The sequence below is a fragment of the Aquarana catesbeiana genome, linkage group LG02 (assembly GCF_042186555.1).
Source record: "Aquarana catesbeiana isolate 2022-GZ linkage group LG02, ASM4218655v1, whole genome shotgun sequence".
Lineage (NCBI taxonomy): Eukaryota > Metazoa > Chordata > Amphibia > Anura > Ranidae > Aquarana > Aquarana catesbeiana.
Window position 1 is genome coordinate 503511995 of NC_133325.1, and position 23713 is coordinate 503535707.

The 23713-nt window shown below is 38.6% G+C and overlaps 1 protein-coding gene across 2 annotated transcripts in view; it reads left to right on the plus strand.

Annotated features, from left to right (window-relative positions):
• The window catches only part of LAMB3 (laminin subunit beta 3), a 100371-nt gene that overhangs the window by 71776 nt on the left and 4882 nt on the right, over positions 1-23713 (plus strand). For both annotated transcript variants that reach the window (XM_073615763.1, XM_073615764.1), the window contains 8 exons: positions 2829-2989; positions 3413-3618; positions 5556-5759; positions 7516-7660; positions 12812-13019; positions 17157-17298; positions 20617-20793; positions 22581-22734. In XM_073615763.1, coding sequence (XP_073471864.1) covers positions 2829-2989; positions 3413-3618; positions 5556-5759; positions 7516-7660; positions 12812-13019; positions 17157-17298; positions 20617-20793; positions 22581-22734 — 1397 coding nt within the window. The remainder of the gene's footprint in view (positions 1-2828; positions 2990-3412; positions 3619-5555; positions 5760-7515; positions 7661-12811; positions 13020-17156; positions 17299-20616; positions 20794-22580; positions 22735-23713) is intronic.

Genomic DNA, 23713 nt, shown 5'->3' on the forward strand with positions numbered 1-23713 from the left:
GGTGCTCCAGCTAGAGTTAAAAAAAAACCTGGGGTGGCAGCAATTGGAGGGTGAGACTGCTGCTCCCACACAAAAGCGACAGCCCAGCTCTCTGTCATGCCCTCCTGTACTATAATTAACAGTCCTGCTCAAGAGTGATGTTGATTAGAGCAGTGAACGATGGGGTCCGATTTTCCTCTGGGTGGAAAGCACAGGATTTTTAAACCTCTGCCGCAGCACTTAGCTAATCAAAATGTAAAAAAGAGGCATATTTATTATTGGTTTTGAAGCTCTTGCGCGTGGTGATATTGTGAATATTAAAATGCCTAAAGATTAAAGTATATGTAAACCCTCACCTTGTAAAACAACCCATTCAGTTTAGTAGAAATAAAAGGCAAAACATTTGTATATAAAAAAATATGATAATTACCCTTTTCCCTCTTTTATATGTGATTACATACCCTCTGTTCTTAGCTGCTTAAGGCTTCATGTACACGGGACGTTGTTTAACCTCTCCTGAACTATTTAATTTGACAGTTAGAAACTGGCATCTAAAAACACCTGTTTAGCCGCGTTTGCGTCTAAAATCGTTTGTAAAAAAAAAATTTTTTTTTTTTGGTAAAATGAAAAATGTCTGCAAATGAAACGCTGCTAAATGCGAGTTACCACATATAGCAGCGTTTAAAAGCTGTTACAGGCATTTGGCGCTTCAAATGCCTCTGAACATCCATCTGAACCCTTTTTTTGCATTTCAAAAAATACTTCTAACCTCAACTGCCTAGAAACAACTATAAACAACCCTGTGTACATGTACTGATAAGATAACATAGAGGACAGGGGCAGTCGAAAAAAATGCCCAACTGCACCTAAACGTCCGTTCACCAGCAGCTGTGTACATGAGGCCTTATGCCCTGTACACACGATAGGATTTTCCGATAACAAAACCGTGGTTATTTTCCGAAGGATGTTGGCTCAAACTTGTCTTGCATACACACGGTCACACAAATGTTGTCGGAAATTCCAAACGTCAAGAACACGGTGGCATACAACACGTACGACCAGCCGAGAAAAATGAAGTTCAATAGCCAGTGCGACTCTTCTGCTTGATTCCGAGCATGCGTGGAATTTTGTGGGTTGGAATTGTGTACACACGATCGGAATTTACGATAACGGGTTTTGTTGTCGGAAAATTTGAGATCCAGATCTCAAATTTTGTTTGTCGGAAATTCCGATGAAAAATGTCCAATGGAGCCTACACATGGTCGGAATTTCCGGCAACAAGCTCCCATCGAACATTTGTTTTGGAAAATCCTATCGTGTGTACAGGTCATTCGAGTTAGGGGAGGAGAAACAGCAGGACACTGCTCTTCCCAGTGAATGGCTGTGCAGAGAGGAGGGGGGGCGTGTCAGGACATGTCTGATCATTGGAGAAGAAAAAGCTGAGCTCCCAGCACAGCTAGAGAACTGACCATGCGTTGTTGTCATGGATCACCAAGAATTTGTAAGGAAGCAATACAAAGAGAACAGGATACTTTTTCATACAAGTACGTGGTACAGCGGGCACATATCAACAATATGAATTGTTGGATATATTCCTTCAAGATTTCCTTTCTTCAAGAAATACAGTCACTGTGAGCACTGTATAAACTGTATGTAGCATCAGCTACATATTATATAATTCCCATGCCATTCCTGGAACAAAATCACGTTGGTCTGGGCACTGCTCATCCATTCACATGAAACCTTGTAAATTTATGAAAGAATACAAGGCTTATTCTGTACAAATCATTAGTAAGACCGCATTTGGAATATGCAGTTCAGTTGTGGGCACCAGTTCTCAAAAAGGATATTGAGAAACTGGAGAAAGTGCAGAGAAGGGCAACCAAAATATTAAGAGGCATTGAAGGAGCTCAGCCTTTGAGGAAAGTTTAGAGGAACTGAACCTATTCCCTCTTGAGAAGAGGAGATTAAGGGGGGGATATGATCAACATGTACAAATACATAAGTGGTCCATATAGTGAACTTGGTGTTGAGTTATTCACTTTAAGATCATCACAGAGAACAAGGGGGCACTCTTTGTATCTAGAGGAAAAAAGATTTAATCTCCAAATACGGAAAGGTTTCTTCACAGTAAGAGCTGTGAAAATGTGGAATAGACTCCCTCCAGAGGTGGTTCTGGCCAGCTCAGTAGATTGCTTTAAGAAAGGCCTGGATTCTTTCCTAAATGTACATATTATAACTGGGTACTAATATTTATAGGTAAAGTTGATCCAGGGAAAATCCGATTGACTCTCAGGGGATCAGGAGGGAATTTTTTCCCCTGCTGTAGCAAATTGGAGCATGCTGTGCTGGGGTTTTTTTTTGCCTTCCTCTGGATCAACTGTGGATGAAGGATTGTGTATATGGGACTGTATTTGTTTATTTTTTTGGTTGAACTAGATGAATGTTTGTCAATCTGACTAACTATGTAACTATGATTGGCTGAGGTGGAGAGGTGTGCAGATGATATCATGATCTTCATCTCAATCAGAGGAAGCCTTGTATTTATTTAGTATCACTCAGACGTGATTTTATTTTGGGAATGGGATTAAAAATCCCTATTCTGTGGCTGGAATACAGCGCTCTATACTGTAGGTAGCTATTCTACATATGGTTTATACAACACTGACAGTGGCCACATTTATTAGTAACACAAAACCTGGAGTTAGGCATTATTACCATTACCAATAGCTTATTTTGAATGAATGCTATAGATGTTTATTAGCTAATGCTGTTATACATTAACACCAGTATGAGTTGGTAATGTGCTCATCCTACATAGAAGTAAAACACCTTTTTTTGTTTTTCAGAGGAGACGTGAGACAGCTAAATCCTGACCTGCCATCTTTGGATGATTTGGAGTCTCTTCCAAGTGATTTAAACTCCTTGGGGGTCCACTATAACAACATTAATATGCTTTACCAGAGGAAAATGACCGAGCAAGGAAATGTCATTGCACAAAATGCTTCAGGTACGTTGATGGCTTTTTGTTAGTACCACACAAAAGTCATATTTTGAATATAGACGCATCCCTGTGGGCTGACTGAATGCCTGGATTCATATTTGTCTTGGATTCTCCAATAGCAAGGTATTATACATTCCTTTTCTTTGAAGTTGTATATTTCTTCCCATCTTTGTGTGGGAAGAATCTCCTGTTGCATTCTCCTTGATATAAATACATTAAAATTAAGCAGGGGGAGCAGCAAGCGTGCACACGCAGGATCTCAAGCACAGAGATCTCATTATTTTAGTCTATGTGGGATATAAGAAACCTTCAGGTAGTTTGCCTCTCCAGCATCTATCAAAAACTGAAAATTTTGGGTGGACTGAGCCTTTAAATAAGGGAACTGTTATACTGAATATTATAACAAAGATAATTTTGCTTTCTTCACAGGTTTATTTACCATTGTGAGCTCTGCATACCAGTCATCACAGGAGTCTGCAAAAACTGTGGTAGCAGCCATGGCAACTGTATCCCAATCAAGGGAAAGTAGAAAAGGATTGAATGGTCTTGAAGGGAAGATACAAGAGGCATTGGAGGACTTGAAGACACTAAAAGATGAACTGTCCTACCCAGACCTTACACCAACTATTAACAGGGTACCTTTAAAAAATAACTTACTACCTAAAGTATTCATCAACCAAATAATGTACATTTGCTTGTCTTTGTTTTAGATGGCGTGAAGAAGGACTAGAAGCCCTGTTTCGTTTTTACTTCCATCCCAGGCTCTGTTAAAGAGATTTCACTTTCCAGCCCACTGACTATGTTTTTGCCAGACAGGAAATGAAAGAAAATGTGCAATAGGGACCCAAACAGTAATACAAATCTAATAGTGGTTCTAGCCTTCCCTTATGTTACCAAAAAATTGGAGAGTTACCCTCAATATCTGTCTGGTAAAACTGTGTCAGAATTACAGGAAATAAGGGAAAATCTCTCTAGCGGTACCCTGGAGAGCAGTAACAACTCATCTGGGGTTCTAACCCTTCCTCACTCAAAATTGAGAAAAACATGTTCTGCAAGTAAAGAAAAATACACATCAATCCTTCTAGAAATTTTGGACTGTGGACTAAATTGAAATCTTAAACAATGTGGTCAGCTTTCTCAGATATTTACAGTGAACTACAAAGCAACTCCCCTTATGTAGTGAAAATGATGAGAGGAGAATGTATTTTTAGTCTAAATCATGAGTGCAGCCTAGGGTAACAACCCTAGGACTCCGTCATTGAAAGTGTAGAGTGAGTGAGCGTTGTCACTCTAGGACAGGAAAAAAGCCAGACAAATATAAATAATGTAGCTACCACACCTAAGGGCTGGTAAGATGCAGTATATTAAATTTTTTTTCCCCATAGATTTTTAGTATATTACATTTTTTTTGTTGTAATTCCATTACTTGTATAAAGAGTCATGGAAAATATAGACATGCGAGATACATCTGAAAAAAATCTCCAACATAAGGACGGCACAGAGATCACTAATACAACGATCCCAGAAAAGATATTTAATAAAACAATCCAATACTACAACTTAAGCATACATAGTACTGCTTACGTATTTTGCAGATGAACAAACATCATGTGGCCTTGAAATGGGAAAAGGCACACATGACAGGATCATGTAAACAATTTAACCATCGCACACAGTAACCAAACTAAGCGATGTTGCCAGTATTTGGTGGAAAAGAAACTAGGGAAAATGCAGCAAAAAAAAGGGGGAGGCAAGGGGGGAAGACCTTGAGGGAGCAAGGGGGTTCCACATATCTAGAGATCTGAAATTAGAAGGAACAGGAAGGAGGGAGAAAGGAAGCGGAGCAGAAGGAGGGCGGATGTGACCAGGGAAGAAACACAAGAAAAGAAGAAACGGGGGATGGAGGACCGACTGCATTACATTTCTATTATTGAACATCAATAATTAACACATTTGCAATTTTATTTTACATTCATATACTGTATGTCAGGGGCATTGCTAGGTCTACAAAAGATCTGTGACTAGAGCCCATAGCAGCGAAGTAAAGAAAGTCATACGCTTGGGCGTGCATACACATGTATATGATATGTGTGTGTGTGTGTGTATATATATCTATATAGATAGAGTATATATCTATATATCTATATAGATATATATAAAATATATGCATTTCCACAGAGGTAATAAGTGAAATAACCAGATTCCAGATTTTTACCAGATTTTTAATAACAACCAAGTGTTGGCTGCGCTAACCCCTGTTTTGTATTCATAAATACACCACTTATGTTATACCAGTGAATAAACTGGTATAATACTGGAACTGGAAAAAACTGGAATAACTGGAAATAACTTTTCACTAATAGGTGGAATGTTTTTTTTTACTGAAGCAAACGAAATAACTTTTCACATTAGTTACATTACATGTTTATACACTTATTTATGTTATATATAATTGTTATTAGAAAGAGTAATGATCCCAGGGTGCAACATGATAAAGTGGTCTAGATGCTAATGAAAGGCTAATAAAAAATGCAAACATTGGATCTCATGGGATTGGCTTTGTTTGTTGTAGGTCTGCGAGGGTATAAGAACAGACGCCTGTACTCCAGAAAACTGCCCTGGAAACATATGTCGAAGGAATAATGTTACCTTGTGTAAGGTGGGAACTCTTTGCAGAGGGGCATTCCCTTTGTCCATGAATGCACTGAGGACCTCAGAGAAAACTTCCAAGGATCTATTGGACCTCAGCAACAAACTGATGAAGAATGCTCAAATGGTATATAAACAAAATAATATAGTTCTATTAGGAAATGAAAAAAGAAAAAATTAAAGCAAAACAAACATTTTAAAATAGAATGTATTCAAGTGTAAGTCCAGCCCCAAATTTGGGTTATAACGGCGAAGGATTAAAACCCGTTTGTTTTTTTTACTTGCTATACTGGCCACCGTTATACCAACATAAAAATATAACAGTGGTTTAAATTATTCCCTACTCTACTAAAAAATGCATACTTATTTCTGCTGTGATGCTGCTGGAGATTTCCCCTCATTTTCTGTCTGGTTAAACTGTCACCATGACAGGAAGTGAAGGGAAATCTCTCTAACAGAGCCTGATAATAATTGTATCATCCTCCATCAAAAAATATGTTTTGGCTGGGCATATATTTTAAGCTGCTTTTAAAAAATCATTCCAATTTGCTATGCACCAGCTTATATAAAATAAGTGACATAAACATGTATATAAATAAAATGTAAGATGTTCTGCTTATCTCATGCCACATAGAAAAAAAGTTATTTTGTAATGATAAAAATTAGAAGTTGTTTGTAAAACTAGAGAAGATTGAAAACAATGTTTTTTGAGCATTGCATTTTTTATTCTAAAGCATCTGTTCAGTTCAGTAGTTCATATGTTTAGCTATTTTGCATTCCAAATCAGCAGAGACATTGACAACTTTTTTGTTTGCTTTAGTTTTATAAATGTACACATGGTGATGCTTTGTTATAGTGAAAAATAACTGCCCTAAGAGGCAAATTGACAAAAAGTTTTTCTGCACAGAAAACCATTCGTCATCTTTATAAAGCACATTTGCAATGTTGGTGAATTAACATTCATTTACCAACATCTGTTCTTGCACAGGAAAAGAGAGTGTCCAAATGCCATAATTATAATGCAGCAAATGCCCCATTTCATTGTGCATGTTAGACATAAAGTGTGAATGTGTGTCATTCTGGTTGTCCCTGTGCTATCCCATAATGTCCATGCTGATGTTGTCAGATCTCTTATTCTTTGAACAGAACTGATATGAAATGATATTCTGCTTTTTGTTAAGCTCTAGATAAAAATAATGAGCAGCTCTCTCAGGGAAAGTATAATTGTACATTTCACCCTGTTCAGACAGCCTTTTCTCTTTAGAGCACATTCCTATTGCTTTGGACTAGATTTTTGATGATAAAACAGTTTGAAGGTATTCAAGGGAAAAAGGGAGTGGTTACATATTTTATGTATAAAGCCATTTGCTGAAATTTAGCAAATCATTTGCAAATCCAGCAGCAAAATATATGATTTGTTGGAACCTTTATATAATACCTCCTAGAGTTGACTTCATAGGAACCTATAAAATATGTCTTTCATCAAAACGAAATGAAGCAGAGATGCAGGTATTTTATGGAAAGTTCTTAGATTGATGATCAGAGATTGGCAAAATAATTTCCAGCTGTCACAGATGGGATGAATCCAACACTTTAGATACAAATCATAATTTCAATTTAATAGAACAAACTTTCTCTGAAGTCTGCACAAATGATGGTGCGTTTTACAAATTTGTGTTTAGATATTTAATTAAAATCTGCTAGATGTTATTTATCTGTGCAACATTAGTCCAGCGTGCTCCAATTCATTAGTGGCTAATTGTTTTAGGGCTCTCTTAATTAACAGCAAACGTACCTGTCTCAATTACATTGAAAGGCAGTTAGTAAAGTTGTACTTATGTCTCAGGGAAAATGTAACTTTACTTTATTTGCATGTGTTTTAGATAACAGAAGCAGAAAAAACGGCCAATGAGATTAAAGATAATGCACAGCATTTGATAAACCAAGTTACTCAGACCAGGAAAGATATGGAACAACGCATAGAAATCACCAAGCAATTCATAAAACAAGTCCGAGATTTTCTGACAGGTAAGAGAGAACAGGGCACTGATTTTAATACTTGGCTTCTATAGTACACTATTGAGGGTTTCCTAAAAGAAAAATGAAAAACTATGCCTTGTGTATTACCCCACCATCCCTCGCCCCCAATACCCCCCCCCCCCATTGCCTACTTTAGCTTTTTAAAGTGAGCTGCTACACTACTTCTGGGGCTACCGTGACACTCAGACCCACTTGGCTAACTCTGGCACCGTGAGGACTAACATAGTTAATAAGGTTGAAAAAACTTGTGTCCATCAAGTTCAACCTTTCAAGCCTTGTTCCAAAGGGCAGTGAAATTAAATCCAAAGTCATAGACTAAGACTGAACAGACATCTTGCAATGTACTAGATCTAAGTTGTGCAGATGTCAGTGTCTATTTCATCCACGTGAGCCAGTTTCTGGTGCTACCTGTACAGACTGTTTAATCAGACTACATGTCTGAGAAACAAGCCAAGCTGCTGACTTATTAAAATGTCAGCTTATTATATTAATAATAAAGAAGCCTTTGAAGGATTACTTTGATCAGCCATAGGAAGCAACTGGCTTAACACAAAGGTATTTTGCTTTAAATTGTGAATAGGTCATTATAAGTAAACATAATAAAGGCAACATTTAGAGCCATAACTGTGTGATAAGACACCAAAGCAAAATTATTAGAGGACCCCATGTCTGTCATTTGCATGTTTTGGGCAATACTAATTGTATGCATAGCCTTGTATAGAGATTCCAAAACTTTATATACATTCATTTCATCCACGGGAAGCCCAGAGCTGTTGGGCTATGTGATTTATGCAGGTAGCAATGACAAATAATTGTAGATATCAAATTTCAGTCTGATTGCTATTGTTAGTAAAGGGGATAAAAGCATTAAAAGCTTTGTGTATCACAACAAAGAAAGCTCAATTAACCTTGTTAATTTAGACAAAATTTAAGCACAGAAAGAGCTTGCATATAAAAAACAATTAACTCATGGGGGGGGGGCCTCATTTGCTGCCAAAGCTGTTTAAGCTTATATTATTGGAACACTTTCAACAAGTGCAACATACTTTTTTTAGTCACTATACTGTAATTGGTATTACTTTTCCCATATGTTCCAATGGTATATTTTGACCATCTGACCATCAAGTACTCAGGGGGTTATATGTCTGTGGTACTTCCTTGTGAATACATTTTATACTGTTGTGATACACGCACACATGTATCCCCTATGCTATTTACACTGAACGCATGTTATACAACAATTGAAATAATTTTGTCATTCTTAACATCATGCATCAATTGGGGAAAAATCTTACTCTCCAATTCACAGGTTTCTATTTCTATTCCTATTATTATATGTGTCAGCAGTGCTTTATACAACTAAGCGATGAATCATTTAACAGATCACATACAGTATTTTCAACCAGTGCCTTAAATAAAGTTTACATCTATGTAAATACAGCAGCATTATTTTTATTTAACATGCTGTTTAGTTCATTTTTTTTAATTCACGTGCGCTGATCAGTTATTTAAAGGCCTCTGAGTTGAACCTACTGTTTCCACGTGCATGTGACTGGAGACAATGTGACAGGGAGATCAGAGATGTGCAAGGTATTACTGTCAGATCATAAGAGCTTCAGACAGGATTTAAATACTGCATCACTGCCAGCTTTTTGAGTACATGGTGATCCCATAGGATGATGGTATGAAGGTGAAGCATAAAGTATAAAGATTTATGAAAGGAAGCTATAAAGAATAGGGTTGTAATAGCTTCTCATTTTACACTGTCCTGTATTTTGTGAGACCCAAAGATCATCAATTTTTTTTTATCTTCCCAAAAAAAATTACAGTTGAGTGCACCAAATTATGTGTGCTGTTCCATTAGGAGTGTAGGCATTATCAGTGCAACAACAGAAAAGCACCAGCAACAACCATTTACAGAACTAAGTGGTCCACTGTAAACCAAATTATGATGTGCTGAATTATAAACCTTTCAATGCTTAGATACTAAATTATTTTACAGTAGTATATAGCGGAAACTTGGCATGTTCAGGACTGTAAAATAACACATCTCCCAGATTTTTTCCGGAGCGAAATCTTTCTCAAAGTTCAATCCCAAAACTTAAAGGCAAACTTCATTGTCTATTGAAGGCAACCTTGTTGTTAAATTCTAGTAATTTTTTTAGGGCTAATAGGAATAGGAACTATTGCTATGAGAGGCAGGAAAAGCTGGGCATTGCCATGTGGGGCATGTACCAATGAAAGCAACATTTTCAAAACATTGTAAACAGTTAAGGGGCTTTTATGCAACTTCGGGAACAACATTGAAAATATAGAAATCCTTTAAAGTGATTGTACAGTCTAATTTTTTTTTTTTTTTTTTTTTAATATAACAAACATGTTATACTTACCTACTCTGTGCAATAGAATTTCCACAGAGCAGACCCAATCCTTCTCTTCTGGGGTCTCCCGCTGGTGCTCCTGGTTCTTTCTCTTCTTGGTGTGCACACCTGTGGGCTTGATCCCGAGCAACTCCGGGGAATTGTTCTTCCATGCAGTGGGGCTGTGCCACTGCAATAGGAGAAGAGGGGATTAGGGGGGATATGATCAACATGTATAAATACAAATGTGGTCCATATAGTGAACTTGGTGTTGAGTTATTCACTTTGGGGTCATTATAGAGGACAAGGGGGTTCTCTTTACATCTAGAGGAAAAAAGAGTTTTAATCTCCAAATACGGAAAGATTTCTTCACAGCAAGAGCTGTAAAAATGTGGAATAGACTCCCTCAAGAGCTGGTTCTGGCCAGCTCAGTAGATTGCTTTAAAAAAGGCCTGGATTCTTTCCTAAATATACATAATATAACTGGATACCAACATTTATAGGTAAAGTTGATCCAGGGAATATCCGATCCTCTCTCAGGGGATCAGAAAGTATTTTTTCCCCTGCTGTAGCAAATTGGTTAATGCATTGCTGGGGTTGTTTGCCTTACTCTGGATCAACTGGGTATAAGATTGTGTATTCCGGATTGTATGTTTTTTTTTATTAGCATTTTTGTTTTCCTTTTTTTGGTTGAACTAGATGGACTTGTGTCTTTTTTCAACCAGACTAACTATGTACCCTAATCTTCCAATCCTCCCAGCGCTTGACTGGTCCCTGTGAGTCCTGCCCCCCTGCGGTCTAGCAGTCTTGTACTGTGGAAGGTTCCTGATGTCATTACGCCCATAGACCGGCTCTTAATGTGAAGACATTAGGAACAGTCCACCGCTGGATGTAGGGGAGCAGTGTTTTCCAGAGGATCGAAGGATCCGGTAAGTATAGGCTCTGCGTTCACCCCTAGACAAAATGAGCAGTTAATCCGTGCAGTGGGAGCACAGCCCCACTGCATGGGGGAAAAAAATTACCATAGTTGGGTTTTAAGATACTGAACAGGAAACAGCAGTGTAAAATTGTCCAGCAGCAGAAAAGTTTTAATAAGGGATAATTGACCTAACTTGTGAATGCCTAAGTTTTATTTAATTTACAGTTTATGAGTATAATGAGGTGATTTGGATGCACACTATTCTTGCTGTTAGCTTTATTTTTCTTTCAAACAGTGAAGTGGCATGCTGCTAAAAAAATGCAGCTTAAAATATTGATGGACAGCAACAAGTGAATGTTCTACTTTAAGCACACCAACCTAAATAAATGTTCTATCAGCATGAAATGAAAACGAATATATACCCGAAATGAATGAAAGTTTCAAAATGCCTCCCCTTGAAACAAAAGCCAGTGTTTAAGTGATGCATAATGCCCAATGAAAGACTATACTTTTCCCATAACAGTTTCCAATGCACTGACACTATGGCTGCTTTTTGCCTCTCTTTTTATAGTGAATGGGCTGGCTTATCCAAAAGCCACCTTGTTAGCTCTTCTAAACTTGATGGCCCTAGTTTAAAGGTCATGCAGTGCATTATGGTTAAAGAAAACCTCTCAGGTGAGTCTGCACAACAATTGCGCAAAAATTCATAACAAATCGCAAACACGCAGGATTCGCCTCATATCTACTGGTGAATCTGACATTGCAGCTCAGTCAGAAAATGCAGTGGTATCATTTCAGTTACTAGGTCAGATCCCAGTGAAAAAGAAGGTGTAGGTATGGCGCTGTTCCTCTATGATAAGTAGGTATGAAATATACATATAAAGTGACAAGTGCTACAAATGATGTAAAAGAACAGTTAACGTGCCTATAGAACGTGACTGATTAAAATTTTACTGATTTGATGTGTTTGTGCAATGCAATTGATCACGTAAGGTGCTGTGGGGGGTTAGATCCCCCGCTGGTGTGTTTAAATGGTGCTAGTTGGTATAATAATATAATATCTGTAATACCACACTTAATTAATAAATATATATAAATTAACATCCACATTAAGCATAGAATCCGCACATAAAATGTATTATAAACTTTGTGCTTTTATAAAAAAATAATAAAGTGATAGGTGCTCATTAATAAAGTGTCCAGTGCTGATTATCCACAAATAAAACTGTTGTGTCTTCTCCTCTTAATAAAGTGCTTGCAGTGCAGGTGACTAATCCGTGCTCTTATTCAGAATGAACTCACCGGATACTTCTTACCCCACCTATGGTGTTATGCAGCCACAGTATTTGCCACTGTGTAGCACTCTGGGAGATTGGTCCTTATTTGTGGTATTGGCGTTCCTCCATGGTTTAGTATGTAAAGAAGAGAAGGGTGCCCATAGCGCATTACAGCTTAAAAAACATTTCTTTTAATCCATAAAGTGTTGAGATATACTCACATTTCATAAAAAAAATTCAAACATATATTGCTGACACAAATAGCTGAGGAAAACTGTCTACGGCCTCAAAACAGAAGTGACGTTAAGACGTATTGTAGCCTCACCCTACGCATTTCATCACACTAGACGGCATCTGGAGACGTCATCTTACTACACCTTCCGTCTATAGTGTGCAGTGACTCCCATAGGCTTATGCATTTGATTATGGTGGCCATTTTTTGTGTGTTCAGATTCCACTCCTCTTAGTACAGCAAGCAAGACACAACATACTTATTGTTATTTTGCTTTTCTTGGAAATCAGTTTTACTATCTTTAATATTCTACGAAAATAAATAACTTACTGTATTTATTTTTTCTCTCAGAGCCCTCAACAGATCCAGCCACTATTCAAGAAGTTAGTGAATATATTTTGTCCCTCAAACTTCCTGTTGATGCATTATCTCTTCAAAGAAAAATGAATGATATCCGCAACATAGCAGCAAAGTTGCCTAATGTGGAATTGGTGTTGTCACAGACAAGAGAAGATATAGCCAGAGCAAAGAAACTACAAACGGATGCTGAGGATGCCAGGTCTGTAAAGTGTTTTAAGAGGAAATAAACAGTTTCTAACACAAAAAAGTCCACACATACCCAGTTAGTATTTTTAAGAAACATTAAACTATAAATTGTGCATACATGATATTAGAACTTATTTTTATCACACACATTAAATATTGGGTATGCATTCATTGTTTTAAATATTTTTTACAATTGATGAAGATTACTTTATTGCCACAATGGAGGATTTCCTGATGGATCACACTAGAACAATATAACAGCTGCATATTGCCTAGATGCAGGCGTAATTGTGGGATGTTAACCCCATTCATTTAGTCAACATTTGCAAAGGGGGGTCTCCCATATTTCTTGCTATAAGAAGGAGGAGTAGAACTCAAAATTAAGACCCTTCCTTCCGACAGGGAAATGGATATATGGCAATTAATTGGGCACATAATACCAACAGGGAGGGCATTAACAATGGTAAAAAAAAATGTCATAAATAACTATTTTAATTCAAGTAGGGATAGGAGGTTATCTATGATAACTATTTGGGCCCATTATTGGGCACATTATTAATTCTCCCACTCATCAGCAAATATTAACCCCTGGATCATGCTTTGCTGGTGTTTTTCACCTTTCGCCTTTCAACTGTGGGTGAAGTATTGTGTATATGGGATTGTATGATTTTTTTTTTTTGGTTGAACTGGATGGACTTTTTTTTCAACCTGGCTAACTTTGTAATTACTGCAGCCCTCCTTTATCTACAATATCTAACTTTATTCTTGAACACAAATGTATATTAGGTTTGCAGCTATGGCATCCCTGGGGGGGGCAGAGGGGGCCCTGACCCCCCCAACATTATGCTGTGCCCCACCATATGCCCCCCCCAAAAAAACCCTTTTTTTTTACAAAAAGGCAATGTTATTTTGTTCACATTCATATTGGATGCGCCGCATCTTACTCGGGCTGCCGCTGGAGTAACACAGTCTCTATTGAGAGGGAGAGCGTCCCCAGTCAGCTCCTGCGGGTGATTCCACCCCCCTCCCTCTGCTCGCTGACACTGCATAATGCGAGCGCTCACACAACCACGGCCGCCCGATCTGCTCCTTCCCTGCATCCTCATTGGCAGGGAGAAGAGCGAGTTGCAGGAAGGACTCCACCAGGACTCTCAGTTACTGAAAAAACAGACTGGTTTCTCCCGTCCTTAGGACAGGAGAACCAGCCTGTAAATTCCAAGAGATGCCCAACCAGCGCTGTCAATAGCAGGGGCAGGACAGCAAGAGGAGGCTGGGGAACCCCACAGTGGCAGTACACCAGGGCCCGGTGGCAAGACAACCTTTGCAACCCTGATAGTTCTCCCACTGCTTTGGACCCTTATATTTTCTTGGTATGCCGGTGACATATATCTCTTGTTTTCTGCCACTCTGGGGGGCCCCAATACAGTAGAAAGGGAGCTCACTGCAGAACATGTGAAAGGGCCCGTTGTGGGATCGTAGTAAAGGGCCCCAGGATATATATATATATATTTGCATTTTAAAGTTGCCCCCCTATTTTTGTCCCTGTCCCCCCATGTACCACCCCTAAATTTGAAAGCTGGAGACGCCACTGGTTTGTAGAAGCAATGTGTCAATTACAGCTCTACAATGATTTACCTAGCACTAACAGCTCTATACATTTTTCTGCCCCAACAAAAGGGTTTGTTCATTGCTACACCGCAGTCAACACCTTGACCAAAAGGAATAAAGACCCTAGCTTTTTTGTATGTACTGTTTTTTGACTTGCTTAAACCTGCAGTAGAAAATATTTGTTGTACAAAGCGAAAGATTCTGGACCCCTTTGATCACTCTGTCAGCAACTTGACAACGATTATACTGTATCTCACAAAAGTGAGTACACCCCTCACATTTTTGTGAATATTTTATTATATCTTTTATATGTGACAACACTGAAGAAATGACACTTTGCTATAATGTAAAGTAGTGAGTGTACATCTTGTATAACAGTGTAAATTTGCTGTCCCCTCAAAATAACACACAGCCATTAATGTCTAAACCGCTGGCAACAAAAGTGAGTACACCCCTAAGTGAAAATGTCCAAATTGGGCCCAAAGTGTCAATATTTTGTGTGGCCACCAATATTTTCCAGCACTACCTTAACCCTCTTGGGCATGGAGTTCACCAGAGCTTCACAGGTTGTCACTGGAGCTGTTAAGCTATTTAAGCTGCCTCTTCTAATCCTCCATGATGACATCACAGAGCTGGTAGATGTTAGAGACCTTGCGCTCCTCCACCTTCCGTTTGAGGATGCCCCACAGATGCTCAATAGGTCTGGAGACATGCTTGGCCAGTCCATCACCTTTACCTTCAGCTTCTTTGGCAAGGCAGTGGTCGTCTTGGAGGTGTGTTTGGGGTTGTTATCATGTTGGAAACCTGCCCTGCGGCCCAGTCTCTGATTATGCTCTGCTTCAGTATGTCACAGTACATGTTGCCATTCATGGTTCCCTCAATGAACTGTAGCTCCCCAGTGCCAGCAGCACTCATGCAGCCCCAGACCATGACACTCCCACCACCATGCTTGACTGTAGGCAAGACACACTTGTCTTTGTACTCCTCACCTGGTTGCCGCCACAAACGCTTGACACCATCTGAACCAGATAGGTTTATCTTGGTCTCATCAGACCACAGGACATGGTTCCAGTAATCCTTGTCCTTTGCTTGTCTTCAGCAAACTGTTTGCGGGCTTCTCGTGCATCATCTTTAGAAGAGGCTTCCTTCTGAGATAACAGCCATACAGACCAATTTTATGCAGTGTGCGGCATATGGTCTGAGCACTGACAGGCAACCCCCCACCCATTCACCCTCTGCAGCAATGCTGGCAGCACTCATACATTTATTTCTCAAAGACAACCTCTGTATATGACACTAAGGACGTGCACTCAACTTCTTTGGTCGACCATGTCAAGGCCTGTTCTGAGAGGAACCATTACTATTAAACCGCTATATGGTCTTGGCCACCTCGCTGCAGCTCAGTTTTAGGGTCTTGGTAATCTTCATATAGCCTATGCCATCTTTATGTCGAGCAACTATTCTTTTTTTCAGATCTTCAAAGACTTCTTTGCCATGAGGTGCCATTTTGAACTTCCAGTGACCAGTATGAGAGAGTGAGAGCGATAACACCAAATCTAACACACCTGCTCCCCATTCACACCTGAGACCTTGACACCGGGGAGGGAAAATAGCTAATTGGGCCCAAATTGGACATTTTCATTTAGGGGTGTACTCACTTTTGTTGCCAGCAGTTTAGACATTAATGGCTGTGTGTTGAGTTGTTTTGAGGGGACAAATATACACTGTTATACAAGCTGTACACTCACTACTTTACACTGTAGCAAAGTGTCATTTCTTCAGTGTTGTCACATGAGAAGATATAATATTTATAAAAATGTGAGGGGTGTACTCACTTTTGTGAGATACTGTATGTTAGTGTTGCCACATTTTGTCTGTGATCATATTTTTCTGTGTTTATCTTCTGATCTTTTTCCAAAGAAGAATAAATGATCAGCAGGGAAAATATCCTGATCAAAAGATCTCATGTAGCTGTTCCGTACCTTTGTATTTGTGGATCTCTCTGGAGGAACAACGGCTTCCCAGGCATTATGTCCACTCATGAACTTCATTTACTTTACTGTTTTTCTGTTTGAAAATGACATTTACTAAGTATACATTTTCTAAAGATATTTTATTAGCAAATATATGTAAATGTTAAAGTCATAAGGAAGACATTATTTTTCACCTATGTGTAGTTAGAAAAGGCTTTAGCAATCATGATGGCATACTTCAAGTACTAATGATAGAGTTAGCCTAGAATATATGTCATTATCGCCATGACAACTGTTTTAGTTTCACAGTGAAATAATGTTTGAGAACAGACTTTTTATTGATTTACCTCAATAGTGTATATGGCATTCTGTGGGTGGCACACTAACTCAAATATGATTGACTAAATATTGAGAAATATGTATACATCATTACATTTTTTTGCAAGTTACTATGGTTTACCATTCTTCATATCATGAGGCTGGATTTAATAAACACGATACATAAAGCATACTTTGCAAATCAATACTCATTTCTAAATGGCAGTTTCTATTTCATTATTGTCATTTAGGAACAAAGCAAAGACAGTTGAAGACAATGTGGATGGTGTGGTAGAGAATATAAGAGTAGCAAAGAAAGCCCTCCAGGAAGCTGAAGATAAAATACGTGGATCCAGCTTGTCTTTGCAGCAGTTACAAGATCGTGTGCTAGAGGTGAGATGGAAATGTATTTATTTATCTGCATAGTGGTACTGCTATACTTGGTATCATTCAATGATTTTCATTTTTTTAATGTGATCTAAAGGGCTAGGACTTATTAAATAAATAAATATATATATATATATATATATATATATATATATATATGCCGTATTTATCGGCGTATAACACACGCCAGCGTATAACACGCATCCCAAGTTTAGGAGGGAATACATTTACATGCCCATCAATGCAGCCTTATCAGTGTCCATCTGCAGCCTTGTCAGTGTCATTGCAGCCTTGTCAGTGCAGCCTTGCCCCAGTGCAGCCTTGTCATTGCAGCCTTGTCAGTGCAGCCTTCCCCAGTGTCCATTGCAGCCTTGCCCCAGTGCAGCCTTGCCCCAGTGTCCATTGCAGCCTTGCCCCCAGTGTCCATTGCAGCGTTGTCCAGATTTAAATATGACGCCGCTGAGATCGCAGGGACTCAGCGGAGCAGAGCGAGCGCCGCCGAGATCGCAGGGACTGGGCGGAGCCGAGATACACATAGCCGAGTGTACTCGGCTCTTCTCGGCTCCGCTCACAGTCACGCCCTGTCCCGCCCTATGATGGACATAACACAGGTCCAATGGCGGGACTGGGCGTGACTGTGAGCGGAGCCGAGAAGAGCCGAGTACACTCGGCTATGTGTATCTTGGTGCGATTGCTCCGCTCACAATAAGCGGAGATCAGTGGGGATCGGCATTTAACATGCACCCACGATTTTCCCCTGATTTTAAGGGGGAAAAAAGTGCGTGTTATATGCCGATAAATATGGTGTATATATATGCAGCGGTTAAAGTAAGCATTGAACACATCACCATTTCTCTAGGTATATATATTTCTGAAGGTGCTATTGACATGAAATATCACCACATGTCGGTGACAATCCATGCAATCAATACATACAAAGAAACCAAAACAAATAAGTTCAGAAATGAAGTTATGTGTAATAAAATGGAGTGAAACAGAAAAAAGTATTGAACACATGAAGAAAGGGAGATGCAATAAGGCATGGAAAGCCAAGACACCAACTGAAATCGATCAGTAATTAGCAATCAATCCTGCCTCTTGTCGGTGCAAATTAACCACTTCAATACTGGGTACTTTTACCCCCTTCCTACGCAGGCCAATCTTCAGCTTTCAGCACTGTCACAATTTGAATGAGAATTGCGCGGTCTTGCAACGCTATACCAATTTGTACAAATAAACAAATGATTTTTTTTCACACAAATAGAGCTTTCTTTTGGTGGTATTTAAACACCACTGGGTTTTTTTATATTTTGTGCTACCTATTAAAAAAGGCCAAACATTTTGAAAAAAATGTGTTTTTCTTCGTTTCTGTTTTTGCAAATAATTTTGCAAATAAGTAATTTCTCTTCATAAATTTTGACCAAAATTTATACTGCTACATTTCTTTTGGTAAAAATAACCCAAATCAGTGTATATTATTTGGTCTATGTGAAAGTTATAGAGTTCACAAGCTATGGTGCCAATCATTGAAAATTGATCACACCTGATGTGCTGGCAGCCTATCTCATTTCTTGAGGCCCTAACATGTCAAAACAGTACAAATTTCTCCCAAATTACCCCTTTTTGGAAAGTAGACAGTCCAAGGTATTTAGTAAAAGGCATGACACATTTTGTGAAGTTGTAATTTTTTCCCACAATTCTTTGGAAATTTAAGAAATTATAATTTGTTTTTGTTTTTTTCACAAAAAATTCATATCAACAAGTTATTTCTCACACACAACATATGCATACTTTAAACTACACCCCAAAACACATTCTGCTACTTCTCCTGAATTTGGCGATACCGCATGTGTGAGACTTTTTCACAGAAAATTACTTAGAACCCCCAAGCATTATATATTTTGTAGCAGAGGCCCTAGAGAATAAAATGGTGGGTTTTGCAAATTTTTATGTCACGCGGTATTTGCGCAGCAGTTTTTCAAACGCAATTTTACACACTAGATGGTGCAGGTGTGTGCTGGGTTCTTTAGGTAATCAGTACTAAGGTCCTGGACTCCACCCTCCCAAGAATTTAATGTGGTTGCAAGGGAGCAGCCAGAGGTCTGCGTGTCTGCATGGTACAGTTGGGGACCTGGAAAGACAGAGGCCCAAGCCAGAGGGCCGGAGCAGCAGGAAGCTGCAACTAAAATAGACAGACAAGGGAGGTACAACATTTGCGATTGAGTACAGAGATATTGGAGTTGATTTACTAAATGCAAATCCACTTTGCACTGCAAGTGCACTTGGAAGTGCAGTCGCTTTAGATCTGAGGGGAAGATCTGAAATGAGGGGAAGCTCTGCTGATTTTATCATCCAATCATGTACAAGCAAAAATGCTGTTTTTTATTTTCCTTGCATGTCCCCCTTGAATCTACAGCGACTACAATTCCAAGTGCACTTTCAGTGCAAAGTGGATTTGCCTTTAGTAAATAAACCCCATTGTGTTAGTTGGTCATGAGTAAACTACCCCCAAACGTCAAAATGTAGATTTTTTTTTTTTTATTGCACCTGTGCACATACTTTGGGAATTAAAGTATTTACATATTTTCAACAAGCCCATTCCTGAACTCTCTAGCTGCTTAATTTGTGAATGTATTCTTCTTGAAAAATCTTCAAAGATCACAACAAACACTGTAGAATCAGGTTTACGTCAGTCAGTTTCTAAAAGCTTGCATGCACTTCCTATGTATTTTTATTAGAGGGTTGGAGGACTGCAAAATACCTGTCTATAGAAAATAACTTGCAAATAACCACTGCTGCAAATTTTGAAAATACATTTTTTCACAATTACTTCAGCTACTAAGGTAAATGATAGGGTTTGTTTTAAAGTACTTTTATTGCTTGTTCAGGGTATGTTAATACTTTAACGGGCGCAAGTTCACTTTAATCCTGCAAAACAAGAATGGCTAGGTACTGGCGCTATAGTGATACCAAATAATAAGACAGCCATTGTGGCAGATGCCAGGGTTACTACATTATCTCACTTATTCTATAAGGCAGTATCAAGAACAATGAAGTGTACAAAGCTGTGTACCCAATAGTAACCTATATCAATTCTAGGGCACTGTAGTCAGACCATTGAAATAGAGTTTCTGGTTTGTTGCTGCAGGTTACTGAACTTTGGCACATGGCTCTGTGTTTTACTAAACAAGATTATCTTGCTTTCCAGGAATAGTGACCTTTATTAACTATCGATTTAGAAAGATAATTTTTTTAAGCAAGAAAATTTTATTATTGTATCACAATGTACTGCAGGGAACTAACCAAAATGAATTATCTGCACAGATTGGGCAAGTTTTGGACCCTATAAAGAAAGGGATGAATGAAATGCATGATCAGCTACAAAGCTTTGCACAGCAAACAGAGAACCTACGTGACAGAACTGCAGAAAATCTACAGCAGGCAGGTCAGGCCAACCGTGCAGCAGAAGGAGCTCACAAAAAAGCTGTGGATGCACAACAGGTACTGGTTTAAATTCTTTAATGATTTAAAAGGCATGGTACTATTTATACAGCACTACAAGTTAAATGTATATTAAAGTTATTTTTTAACAACAGTCCCAATTGTGTTGACAAGGCCATTTGTAGTCTTAGCCAGAGGCACATGTGACAGGGTGACAATGCAGGAGAACAGTTGAGAGACAGTTGTCACTACATAACAGAAAGTGCCTGAACAAGGTTATTAAAGTGGTGTTACGGCCGAAATTATACTTTTTAAATAAAAATACCCCTATAATACACAAGCTTAATGTATTCTAGTAAAGTTAGTCTGTAAACTAAGGTCTGTTTAGTTTATAGCAGTAGTTTGTTATTTTATAAACGTACAGCAGGCCGTGGCCATCTTAAGTGTGGGCATCTGAAGCCAGACTGTTTTTCTTCCTGGATCTCATCCTTGCAGATCTCGCACATGCTCAGTGCAGCACAAGCAGTGTAATAGGTTTCAGGTCAGGTTTCCATAGCAACGGCAGTGTCAGAGGAAGTTGCCGCCCCTTCCCAGAAGGCATTGCAAACAGGAAATGATGCGATGGGCCACGGCCAGGGAGGGGGAAGTGAAATATGAATACAGCAGATATACAGTAGGTGCTGAGAAAATTTTTTTTTAAATATCCAATTCGTTTACAGTGCACAGTTTAGTGAGGGATGCTGAAGAGTTGTAAAAGTGGGTGGAACTCCACTTTAATGGCAGGATCACTAGGTATTCTTTTAGTGAAAGCTGCAGATTTATAAAGGCTGGAAACAACTTTAAAAAAAAAAAAAATAAACATTAATAAAAAAGGTTAAAAAAGTAAACATGCAGTAAACAGAACATCTGTGCGGTATACAAATGGGGGGATTTACTATAACTGGTGCACACAGAATCTGATGCAGCTGTGCATAGTAACCAATCAGCTTGTTCAATTAAGCTTTGACAATAAAACCTCTGTTTACTGCACTTTTATTTTTTTAACCTGGTTTATTAATGTTTAATTTCTTTTTATTTAAAAAAAGCAATATCTAACACATCAGGCGATTTGGACACTTTACCTGTTCAACTAATAAAAATAGTTAGTGAGGAAATAAAATGAGTAAGCTGTGCCTAAGGTGCCAGGTAGAAGGCAAATGATTAGTGACAAGTATTGGCGGTGGTCTCCCTGCAGCTGATCTTTCCCCATTATTGATTTACCATGCCTTGTTCTGTACTATGTCACTGTGTGGAAGCTGCAATCTTGGTAGAGGCAAACGCTTTGTTTCTTCATGTTGGAGACTTCAGCAAATAGAACAGTGAGCAACACAGTAGCAACATCACCAAGTCCCACTCCAAATCTCCAGAGACTAGCAGCCAGAGGCAGCAGTGCCTTAGATCTCAGGTATGCAGCTATGTGGCTGTATGTACAGGTGTGTCTAGGACCCTCACATACCAGGAAATGCACTGCTATTTTTCAGGAGGAATTAAAGACAAAATGTAACATTTCAGGGATTTCTTAGGCACAGTTAACACTTCTAGATGTTCCCTATATTCATATAACATAGCAAATTTTTGCTTTTTAAGTTTATTGCCACTTTAACTGAGACACCTAAGGAATGTATAATGGTTTTGTTTATAATGTCTTTCTTTATCTTATGAGGTCAGGACTAAATAAAAAGCATGTTAAAAATCAGCTGATATTTGCAAACATCCAAAAGCTTTGTATTTATTTACTGTAATCAGCAGTCATTCAATTGTGGCCTTTTATGAAAACCAGAAAAATCCTAAATACCTTTGTCATTCAGGGTCTAGATGCTGTGATGGAAAAATATGCTCTGGTGAAGAGCCGCCTAGGACAAGCAACTAATATTGGAGCTAATGGACAGCTGGTTGCAAAGATTAAGATGGATGCAGATGATCTTTTCAAAGAATCACAGGAAACAATGAAAAGGATGAAAGGTAAGACTAATGTAACTACAGTATATCAGTACCTGCTAATCCACTTTTAATTGTGAATTGCAATCAATAGGGTATTATCTGTAAGGCTTCATGTACACGGGACATTGTTTAACCTCTCCTGAATGATTTAACTTGATAGCTAGAAACTGGCATCTAAAAACGTCAGTTTAGCTGCATTTACATACCGCGTTTAGCCGCCTCTGCGTCTAGAAGCTTTTGTAAAAAAAAAAAATTAAAACATTTTTTTTTTGTTAGGCTTCATGTACACTGGACATTTTTACAACCTCTCCTGAGCAATTTAACTTGACTGATAGTAACCTACGTTTAAAACGTCTGTTTTGCTGTGTTTACATGCTGCGTTTAGCCACGTTTGTGTTTAGAAGCATTTGAAAAAAAAAAATGTGTTTTTTTTTTTCAAAATAGCCAAAAATGAAAAACGCCTGTAAACGAAACGCGGCTAAACGCGAGTTGCTGCGTTTAGCATCGTTTAGCCGCGTTTAGCGTTTGAGATGCTCTAAACACAGCTTCTGTATGCATTTTTTTGATTTTCAAGAAAAGCCTCTAAACGCAACTGCCTAGAAATGACTATAAATGAACCTGTGTACATGTACTGATAAGATAACATAGAGGAGATTTCAGGAGCAGTTGAAAAAAATGTCCATTTACCAGCAGAGGTGTACATGAGGCCTTAAAATGAAAAAAGTCTGTAAACGAAACGCTGCTAAACGCGAGTTACCATGTTTAGCAGCGTTTACAGACTGTTACAGGCATTTGGTGTTTCAAATGCCTCTGAACGTTCATCCTGAACCCATTTTTTTTTGCATTTCAAAAAATGCTTCTAACCTCAACTGCCTAGAAATGACTATAGATGACCCTGTGCACATGTACTGATGAGATAACATAGAGGAGAGTCCAGGGACAGCTGAAAAAATGTCCAACTGCTCCTAAAAGTCAGTTTACCAGCAGCAGTGTACATGAG